The sequence below is a fragment of the Enoplosus armatus genome, chromosome 23 (assembly GCF_043641665.1).
Source record: "Enoplosus armatus isolate fEnoArm2 chromosome 23, fEnoArm2.hap1, whole genome shotgun sequence".
Lineage (NCBI taxonomy): Eukaryota > Metazoa > Chordata > Actinopteri > Centrarchiformes > Enoplosidae > Enoplosus > Enoplosus armatus.
Genome location: NC_092202.1, coordinates 12,946,066 through 12,957,685, shown reverse-complemented (window position 1 = coordinate 12,957,685; position 11,620 = coordinate 12,946,066). Strand labels below are relative to the sequence as shown.

Below are 11,620 nucleotides of genomic sequence, written 5' to 3'. Positions count from 1 at the left end.
CGTCATTCTCATGAGTAACAAGTAACAGATGCAACAGGATTATAGCAATCAGACGACATAAAAAGTTGATGATGTCACTGTAAAGATTATATAGTTCGGTGTTAGAGGTGATCATTATATTTTATTACAACATGTTGTCCAAGTTCCCACTTTCTTTCTCACTTTAATCATATTGAAAATGCATCATCACTTTTTGTTTATTTACCTAATTACCCCACAGAGATAAGGGATGCCCGATCTGAGTTTTCAAATCAAACGTCAATTAATTAATTAAATTTTGTGTTTGGACTTCAATTGAAAGTAATCCAAGTGGACTTTATGGACAAAAAGTTTCTCGACACAGGAAGTGAACTATGGAAAGCCCTGGTCCAGACCAAATGAACCGAACTACAGGTGTGAAAGCGACCAAAAGGCCCAAACCATTACAGATTATATGATCATATAGTGGAACTGTAATTCAGTACTACTATATGTGATATGAGACTTGCAAACAGGTTAGCTTTTTCAAACGTAAAAATGTAGCTTGCCGAAGGAATGACATCAAAACACCCAAAAAGAAAACTCTCAGCAGACCAACGTTACAATCATACAAATATATTAGTTTGTTTTATTCAATTATATCCAATAATACGTCTCCCTTGATTTCGGTAAGTTATTATAGAAATAAATACAGATCATATTGCAAATGCAGGGACAAGAGTTTGGGATAATAGAATGTTGGTGGGGGGGGGGGGGGGGGTTAAGGGGTTAAAGAGTAAATATTGGGTAAAGACTGTTTCTTTGAAGGTGTCCAGTAAATGATTGGCGCATGCATGCTTGTAGTCCCACCCGTCTGTGATCCTCTACCTCAACTCAGGAGTTTCAAACCGCAAGGCTCCCTGCGGTCCTCTACAGCTCCTTTCTCCAAGTGATCCATGGGATTGGATGGCGTATAGTAGTCGTGTTATTTCGCCTTGCCAGCAACAGGGGGAGTTATTGCACCCCAACCACGTTTGCATGGATATATTTATATATAGAGATATATAGATATATATTTTTTTTTGCCCCATTTGTATACAAAAATAGTGTCATTGTGGCTTTGATAGCTGGAAGACTGAAGCACTCTTTTTGCAATTGGAAGACGAGAAGGAAAGTAAGATTATGGTGATTTCCTTGAAATCTTTTCTGGAAGACTTTGTCACAATAACTCGGATCGTCCATGCAGTACAAAGAAGAGCAAACAAAAAGAATCCTTCAAGGATCGATGACAGAATCACACACACACACACACACACACCTTCTACCTGTGTGTGTGTGTGTGTGTGTGTGTGAGACAAGACGGTGAATGAGCAGTCCACATGCTGCCGGTGAGCCAATTAAAATCCCGCTAAGAGATCGAAGGTCAGAGGTCAGTCAGTCGGCCTTTGATTGACAGGTGGGTGCTGGAGGATTGTGGGGGGGGGGTCAGGAGGAAGAGGTGTGAGACCCATGCTTAGCGTTCCTCTCTTTGTAGACTGACCTCCATTGTTCAACACCCCCACATTGTGTGATAGGAGATTTGTCACGGGTATGCATTTAAATTGAAAAAGAAAAACACATCAAATCAACAAACACACATGGACGGACCAACAATGATTCATAAACAATGGACACCAATACTCAGAATTCCTCATATATCATCACAAGTCACTGTACTTCCACCGAGAAAAAACCCAAAACACAAAAAAACACTTGGGGGGGAAAAAAGGGGTAATAAAGACTTTTTTTTTAGCATAGTGTACAGTGTAGAGTCACCACTAAAACACTGTTGGTGCATTAGCTTGTGAGAGGTGAAGTCCCTCCATAATCTGCTTGCAAAGGTCACCCCATTTAGCCACATCTGCGCTGGCTTGGTGCAGGGTGCTGTGTGTGCAATGCAGATGTGTCCGTGGGAAGAAAAAACAAAAAACACAGTCTGATTTTTATATGCTAACACTGCACGGGATGTGGCATTAGGTGCTCGGGCTGTGGACTCCAATATAGAAGCACTTTTTTTTTTTATGAAGCAGCTGAAAAAAAAAAAAAAAAAGAGAGAGAGAGAGAGAGAGAGAGAGAGAGCAAATCTGTCCGAGGACGGCGTCACTCTTTTGTCACGTGAGCCTCCCTCTTCCTCCCTCTCTTTTTTGTGTTTTCTGCTGCATTGCAGATGTGGCGAAGGGACTCCACCTCAAAGTAACACACACACACACACACACACACACACACACACACACACACGCACACTTAAACAGCAAAAACCCAGCTCACAAAAAGGGCAAAGTGTTAGAAAAATAAAAGCTCTAATAAAACACGCAGTTGGTTTCTATATCAATATTAATCCCTTTTTTTTTTCTCCACGCCCTCCCAGATAATGTGACTGCACCTTGTTAATGGAGTTTATTGCTTTCTGCCCAAGGACTCGTGCTCATTGATTTGGCCTCTGATTTATCCTCTATTTTCCTCTCTGCCTTTCTCTCGGCCCAGACTTTATCCCCCCCCCCTTCTTCGATACGCATAATGGACATACAGAGATACTCAATCACAGTTACACAACGATTACACACAAGTACCAAAGCTGATGAGCGAGATCTAGAACACACACACACACACACACACACACACACACACACACACACACACACACACACACACACGCACACATGTACTGCCTCCAGGTTAAAGGGAAGTTGTGTTTGCAAAAGGGATGGGAGAGAGGAAGTGGAACTTCAAAGGGAGGCTGTGAGGGCACGAGTTAGGTAAACTACAGTATGTGACACATGCCTCTCTCTCTCTCTCTCTCTCTCTCTCTGAGTCCTTCACCACCCCGGATGACCCCCTCTGCAGTTGTAATTCGCTCAGTAAGCAGGGAGGGCCCTGACTCGGGAGAAATGGGAGGGAAGGGAGTCCCCGGGGAGAGAGGTGTGCGTGCGTGATGCGTTGAAGCGTGCAGCTGAATCAGACACACTTCATTTAACCCCCTTCGATATCCATACACACACACACACACACACCTCTCCTAACTTTTTTTTTTTTCATTTACTCCAAAGAAATGGTGACGCCAAGCCCTCCAAAGGGCCAATATTTAACATTTAGGGCTGAATATAGAGATGTTTATCAGCGAGTTAAAAGCAGTATATTCAGCTTTTTTTTTTGGGGGGGGGGTCACAAATCAAACATGTGCTCAGACAGACAGCAGTCAAGGTAAATGGCAATCTTTACTTCCTGTAATTCACACAGAATCGTTTGAAGTGAAGCTGGAACAGAGAAGCTGATTTCAGGCTTCACATTACAGCACAGAAAAATGGCGTACGAAACCCTGCAAAACACACACGAGTCTGTCACACACACACACGCACACACACACACACACACACAAACACACGCACACACACACCCACACACACACACACACACTCATGCAATCATGCAAACTTTGCAGATGCAAAAAATGGCTTCGTAATTCTACCTTTCTGCAAAGTGAAATCAACAACACTGCAAACAGACAAACTTTACCCCCCCACCTGCTTACCCAAATACATTGTATCTGTATATCTGTTACAGTATTTTTGGCAAAAAAAAAAGAAAAAAAGAGCGAATTTGATTACAGATGTGGAGTTAATCCTGGTTGAATAGCACGAGGATGAGTGCTCGAATAACAGTGGGCAAAAGCTAATCTACCAGCACAGTCTACAGTGGGAAAACGAACAGGTGATGCATAGTTGCGTACTAATAAATGATGCAACTATAAGTGGCTGATGGATCCCGTATTGGATTGCATTTAATCACCCAGTTCACACATGCATATCTCAGTTAACGGAGATATGAATCCATCACTAGATGTCGGCGTTGACTGATGCTCGGTCACGATGTCTGATGAAATCTTGGCTCGAGTTGCTTCAAAGTCACTTTAACACAGAGTTTGAGGCAGGAAATGAGATGATTGTAGCCCTACGAATATATCACAAACAGTCTGTCCTCTTATCTACAAATACCACCTCATGTGCTATTATGTTTTTTTTTTTGTTTTTTTTTTGCATCTATACAAGCATATGCACAAACAGAAAATAATATTGCATTTACTTTGAGCTTTAAAAGGGCCGCCAATTTAGCATGCCACTTCCATAAAGTTTGGGGTTTCACAAGAGGCAGATTGAATTCGTGTGAATAACAAGAATGGCGAACATTTAGGTTCACTTTCTGTCTTGAACACACCTCTAGAGAGCTCCCACAAAAATGCATTACTTACGTTCCATATCTCTAATCTGAACCTCATCTAACTTACATTATTACATTAATTACATCATTATTTTCATAGTCCACATTAGCAGCTTGAACTTAAATTGAAGCCCTTAACTCTCCTTCTCTTTCTTTTGATTCACGTTCCGCTTGAACTCTGACAACAAACACGGCGCAAACTGAAAAATAAATCAACAAATATTGCAACTCAGATTTCCCAGCCCTTATAATATACAGTAGTTGTCACAGAAGACAAGGCTGTGTCTGTTTGCTGAATCCCTCCTCCCCTCCCATCTAGCAGTATCTCTCCATCTAGTCCCAGACAGCCTTAATTCTATTCCAGCAGGCAGGAGCCTCACTTAATTAAATATTTGTGTAATTACTTTGCGAAATGGTACTCAAACATTGTGTTCTGGACTTAGCCATCCATAGGGGGTGACTGGTCAGACACACCAACCTGAGGGTCTATTTAACAGTTTAATTAAGGTCTTTAGTGTGTAAGTGAGGTTTTAACAGCAGCTTGTGTTGAATAAATAGAAAAATAATGTTGCAAATCATCGAACTGTACGTCTCTTTTCTTGATTCCTCGCAAGTCCTTCTTTCTTTCTCCTTTTCAACCACCCTTCCTTCCTTTCGCATGTCTTTCCCTCTACCTAACTACCTCTTTTCATTCTTCTCACCTCTTCTCTTTGCTTCATCTCTCAGGTATTACTTTATATCAGCTATTATTATTTACAACCACAGGATACAGGGGAGCAGAGGTGTGTGCACGAAATGAGAGGCGTGTGCAAATATGTGTGTGTGTGTGTGTGTGTGTCTTCAGGGACATTACTGCAATTCCCTCTTAAAACTCTTTTTGCTCTGCTCATCGCCACAAATGATTTCGACCCTAAACAGCCCCCCCTTCCTCTTTGGTGCGCCCCTCTCTCTCTCTGAGGCCCGATCGTCAATCCGGCCTCGCCACCTACCTCCCGAACAAACGGGACTCCCTCGCTTCCCACAATGCATAAACATTGGGCAGAAACAATTACCCTGCACGGCATATTGTACCAAGAAAGTTCGATATGGAAAATGATTGCTTTTTCGTGTTGAGTGGAAAGAACAAATTGAAACACACGAAACAAGGCCCCCTGAACGAGAACGGTGAAATATTTTAAGTGGTTTGTTTCTTTATCAGGAGAGTTTATCGGATAAAGACTGAAAGAAATGTGATCGAAGTACGTGTCTGTCTTTCCATCTCATCTTTTTTAGAATCCTCATCCTTCTCATGTGCTACAGCTGTCCATTTCATTATTCATAAATGACTTTGGTTTCTTATTTTTCCTCCTCACAAAACAGTCACAATAATCACAATCTATGAACTCTCAGTCGTCATAGGACAAGGCTCGTGAAATGACAAGTAAAAGCGGCTTGAATTCCTTTGCATTATAACCAACGTCTCCAGGAGAAGATTTATGGTAATTCGTCCTAACACATTTAGAAAGAAGGATTTTGGATTAAAAAAAAAAAAAAGGTGAAAGCGAGTGATTCATGTGAAGCACGGCGTTGTCACAGTACATGTAATGAACAGAGGTGTTCAGTTGACTCATCCATGTGTATATAAAGACTTAAAGGACCCCTCAAGCAGAAGAAGCCGAGACATCGCGTCTTTTAGTCCCTCGTATGGGTTAAGCTGCAAAAAGACACTGGATCCTACACTTCCCAGAATACAGTGCGATGGCATATTTCATTAGACCCTCCTAAACACCCACATCTTTCAAACTACACACTAGTTTGTGGAGTATTTCTGGCATGGGGAGAGCGATGGGGTTTATCATATGCCCAAAATACTTTTGGAAAAATTCATCATAAGGCGGACGCACAATATGGATGTAATACTTAAACAAAAGCACATTTTCCTCTGTATTTTTAGACGAGAGTACCACATTGCGTGAAAGAGGGTGTCCGCAGATACTGTGTGGGTCTTGGGGGTTTGCGCAACGCATGGCCAGCCACAGTGAAAAAAAAAGCTACGGCAGCGCAATCACGAGCCACACAGTCGGGCTCCGCCAGCACCCCGTGATATCCTCCGTCATCTCCCAGAACCCTGCACACACGCTCGACCACCGTGCCGGCATGTCTCTGCGTGTGCATGTGTTAATGCATGCCGTTGTGTTAAGTGTGTTAAGTCGGTGAGATCGTTTTTCTGCGGTCGTCGCTCACGGATATCACAAAACACACACCTGTGCGCGCGTGTGTGTGTGTGTGAAAATGTCAGTGGAATAATGAGTGCATGCGTGTGTGTGACTACCCAGTGTGCCGAGGGAGCTCTTGGCCCCTCGTTTAAGGGTCGAAAGATACTGATCAGCCCCAGACTCCATTAACAGACGGGAGGGGTTTTCTTGTGCCACCGAGTGGAAAATTGAGTCCATGTCACAAACTAATCAAATCGCGCCAAAGGTGAATGGAAGAAGAAGGGAACGCGCACACACTCACACACACACACACTCACACACACACACACACACACACACACAAGCAGGGCTGACAAGTATCCAGGCCATCTCACAAAGTCGCTGACACACACAGAAGATGTGGGCTGAGCAGATGGCTGCAGAACAAAAAGTCTGCAAGGGTCTCTGTGACAGCCTCGCATTAGCATGGCTCCGGGTCAGGCTAACATTAGCACGGAAGCCCTGCGGGGAAATAAAAACACAACCCATTTTGTAAAGTACGCGCTGCAGAGGGACGGATTTGACCGTTGCACCCGTTGTGGTAAAACCAGGAAGACTTTGCTCGGATATTTGGTTGACTGGAGGGATGTTGCTGATGATGGCTAGAAGGTGAGAGGGACCTCCTTCCAGCAGGTTAAACGCGCTATACGATGAGAGGCGACTGTTCACCTCGTCATGGAGTTATTGCTTTTATATCCCAGGCTTTGATAATCACAGATAAATAAGAAGGTGGAGGGCTGGTGTGGATGGGGGTCTGTGAAGGTAAAAGGGGCTTCCCATTGGCCAGCTCCACTCTGCCTGGACAGCTGCTCCTTTTCTGCTACTTCGCTCCAGTGCATTGTGGTTCTCGTGGGGTCAGTGTTGCAGGCAGCAGGTGGGGGTTAGCCCTAACAACCCTGTTCAGGTGTCCGCTGGTACCCAGTGCCCCGTGTCCTCCACCCCTCCTCCCACCCGTGTCTCTGAGCGCTAGGAGGAGGAGGTTTTGGTTTTGGATTGAGGGTCCTTCTTGCCATTCTGGAGCACGGGCGAGTCACTGGAGGTCTTGGGCGTTTTCCTGGGCGGACTCTGCTCAGCGACGTCATGTAGAGAGGGCTCCCTGTACATGGCCACTGGGGAGGGAGAAGGATGCAAAGAGTTAAGACTGGGTAAAAAAACGAGTGACAACATAGGTGCAGGACTTCACTTGAAGTGGGGGTTTTACAGGAGAACTAGCGCGTTCGTCTGTTGGTTTTTATACAACAAAATGAGGACAGCAAGTGAAATCTTTGACATGTGACGCTGACCTGCACTTTGACATATATTATAGTAGCATACAGTGAGTATATATTCATTTGTGGTACCTTCAATGAGTTTGGGCAGGAAGTGCGCAGCTCCCTTTGTCTTCTTGACGCGGTTCCCTTTCATGACCTGCCCATCTCGGTTGATACCGATGTACCACGCCCGACCCGACTGGGTCTGCCTGTACAGGATGGACGAGTAGGTGACGTAGTAGTTTTCAAACACACACTCCTTAAACTTACACTCCGGCGTGAAGTGTTCCTGAAAGACACACACACACACACACACACACAGAGACAGAAGTGCACACATCAGGTCAGGCGGAGAAGAAGAATAACACATTTGGAGCGTCTGCCTTTTTTTTTTTTCTTTTTTTTTATCTGTTCCATTATTTATATATTTACTCTCCAATTCCACCGGCTCAGCTGGGAATGGGGGGAAATGGGCGCCACATTTCATTCATGACAGGGTTACAGGGGAGCATCTGTGGCTGCGTTGACAACACACACACACACACACACACACACACACGCATGACAAACTCATTCCAACATGTGCGCATGCCTGTGCTGAAGTGGTTCCAGAGCCGGGATGCCATAACTCAGCCGGTTCGGTTTACCTGTAACAAACCACTATCAGCCGGATCCTTCACCCCCCTCCATAGTTTAACGACCCCACTGTCGGCCTTCAGCTCTCTCTCTCTCTCACAGACATGCATAGCTCTGCATTAGACAATACGTCAACATCGGGACACCCCCCCCCCCCCATCTCCCTCTTGTTACAGCCCTCACATATTCCCTCTCTATCTCATATTCTGCCGCTCCTTCTCCACCCCCACCCCACCCCCATCCCTCCGTCATTTGGTAACCTTGTTGAGGAACAAACCAATTTGCAGGATTGATTTGGAGCCTTGATGTGACGGGTGAGTCGAAAAGGCCTGAATAAGGAGTTTGCTCTCTCTCTCTCTCTCTTTCATTCCTCACTCACCCTCCTCACCCTCTCCTCCTTCTGCTCTCCGTCTGCTGCCTCTCTCCTCTCTCTCCTCCCTCCCCGTCTCTGCTTGTCTGCCACCGCCGGCGCAGGGCCTCAACGCCTGCTCATATCCATTGTACCGCACATAAACAAGCTAATTACATTGACTGTATCGCCCATTCTTTAATTACACATCCATTCACTTCGGCAGCCATTCATTTCCTCACCCACCCATTAACTTAGCTCTAATAGCACGGAGCGACACCCAAAGGTCTGGAGTCTCTTGAAAGGTGTAATCAGATTGCTATCATTAAGCGTGTTTGCACTGTGGTGTGTTGCGTCTCATCTTCTCTGCACTCTGTGTGTGTCTGTGTGTGTGGATTCGGGGGGGGGGGGGCTTCACAGGATTAAAGCCTGCTTTGTAGAGCCTGATCACCAGCTCACACACCCCCCAGACAGACATGATCACGTTCATTAATTGATTAATTACGTGAATTCAACGGAATCTGGCCATATGAGTAATGGGTAGGGGGTGTGTGTGTGTAAATGGGTGTGTGTTGAGGCTGCTTCATTACCAATCCATGACCAACCTTGTGCAAAGGAGGTCTTTTTCAATTAGCCATTATCATCCTGGGAGTTAGCAACAGAAGAAAGATGGAGGCTGGGTTTTTACCACCGGGCTAAGTCTGATTTTCCGATTAAAGATAAAAATTGGGGGGGGGGGGCATTTACACTGTTCCCGACTAAACGCTTTACTTTGCTACTTTACACTTCTACTCGTATATTGTGCTTTTAACTCCACAACATTTATCTGACAGGTGCAGATTTTACATATGTTTCTAAAATACGATGCACTGCCAAAGATTAAACCAGTGGTTCGCAACCTTTTTGGCTGTTGGTCCCTCACAAAAAAAAAAAAAATCAGTTAACATCTTAAACATTGTACATTTATTGTATGTTTGTAGCCTCACATTAATATTACCAATGGTTGTGTTTTTGCAGTGTCTCTTTACATGAACCTATAAAATCACACGTGTCTGTATCTGTCATCTGGCCTCAGCGTCTGCAGTGTTGACAGCAAACAGACAGACAGACAGACTTAACACTTCCCACACAGGGGTTGAGCAGATTTGGTCTTAATAAACTATGTCCAAGCAATAAAAACTCAATACAACACAATAACACAACACTTGTTGCCCTCAGAGTGATTATGCATAATATGATGGCTGACGATATCTTGCATCACAGTCAAATCTGACCTCTGGCTGGTAAACATGATAAGGCAAGCAACAAACATGAGCGAAAATATGTCCCGTTTTCAGAAAAGAAATCATTAATTCATGATTTTCCCCTCGTAAAAAACCCCTTTAATATTTCATGTCATTTAACTCAGTGTAACGTTTAGCATGGCGCTACACTGACTGAAAGACTACGAGCAGCTTGCATGATTGCATGAACCTCTGCAAGGCATACAGGCACTTCATTTGATCATTTTAGAAAAATCGAAATATTTCCAAAACCTTCCATCATCTTACTGTTTTCCATCTGACATTTGGAAATATCTGAAAAACAAAGCAACTACTACCGTACAGGACATTTCAACCCTCAACACATCAAAATGAATTCTCATTAAACGAATCCTTCTTCACTTTTGTTCTGGCCAGAAGCCAACCCACATGTACTTAGTCACAAACACACACTCAGGGTGCCATCAGCAATGCTGCTTTATAGGATAACACACTATTAAGCAGTCATTTATAGAGACACATTATTCACACCGCAGACACACAGGGGACAGATGCACATCTGTCTGCGCAGTGTTTACTCTGACTAGACTTCAGGCGGATTTCAGACGGATCATTTCCTCTCAGAAGGGGGCGACTTCCTCACACCTCTTCGCCCAGATCCTCTATCAAGACACTGAAGTAGATCCGCCGCTAAATAAAAACAGTGATAGCTAACTGTCACCTGTGTCCAACAACCCTCATTCCCCTCATGTGAGAGACAAACCAGACTTCATCATCACTGCTGCAGTTCCTCTTGTGTCCAGAAGGGGCTGCTCCGAACACACAGGGCAGTCCTGTCACTGCTCCTGCTGCTGCTCCAAAATTAACTTGTGTCTCATTGCTGCTCCATAATGCTCAGCTCTACCCAAAGGGCCTCGGTTATAAAACCCACTCCAGTCGTACAAAACAGCCACAAATCCACACAAGGATTTCTTTCTTTGTGTGCACGCTTTTTATGCACCAAACTCCATGTTGTTTTGTATACGTTAAGTCGAATTTCGTCCCATTATGTTGCATTACATGATTTAGGAGAGATGAGCATAAACCTAATGCAGCAGTAACGCAATATGATATCATTGCCTGGAGTTGAACCCAGAGCCTATTAGCAGCTCCAAAAGCTGTTTTTAACTGACTTGGGAAAAGATATTAAAGGTCCATATTTGACAACATTTCTCAACTTTCATAGACACTACAGCTTTCCAGTGCAGGTGGAGACCCCCGCGGCTGTGTGGCGTCAAAGTATTTGCCAGAATAGATGAGAAAAAGTAAGAGAAACAAGAATATGGAGATGGAGTAAAAAACATAGTCTACTCAGAAAAGACTGAGACGGAGAGACACACTCACTAATCAGATCAAGTCAGGGTCAATAAAAAGTATCCATGACCAGACAGTAAATGTACTTAAATCCTCTGTTCTACATAGACAGTGTTAGAGGAGATGAGAGGATTGTGTGTGTGTGTGTGTGTGTGTGTACATCCACTCATGCGTGTCTGCTGTTGTGACAGAGAGACATGACGGATCCCTCTTACATCAGTGGGAGGCCACCCGGCGCCGGATGACATGCATGCATACACACACACACACACACGTTCACAACATCAACAGTGACGGATGGACCGGTTGCCTCCCTCATCATTC

The 11,620-nt window shown here is 44.3% G+C and overlaps 1 protein-coding gene across 1 annotated transcript in view; it reads right to left on the bottom strand.

Annotated features, from left to right (window-relative positions):
- Positions 1–7,412: 7,412 nt before the first annotated feature.
- fgf11a (fibroblast growth factor 11a) overlaps positions 7,413–11,620 on the bottom strand; it is a 70,721-nt gene continuing 66,513 nt past the window's right edge. The window contains exons 4-5 of the mRNA XM_070929568.1: positions 7,787–7,985; positions 7,413–7,555 (exon numbers count right to left, since the gene is read on the bottom strand). Coding sequence (XP_070785669.1) covers positions 7,413–7,555; positions 7,787–7,985 — 342 coding nt within the window. The remainder of the gene's footprint in view (positions 7,556–7,786; positions 7,986–11,620) is intronic.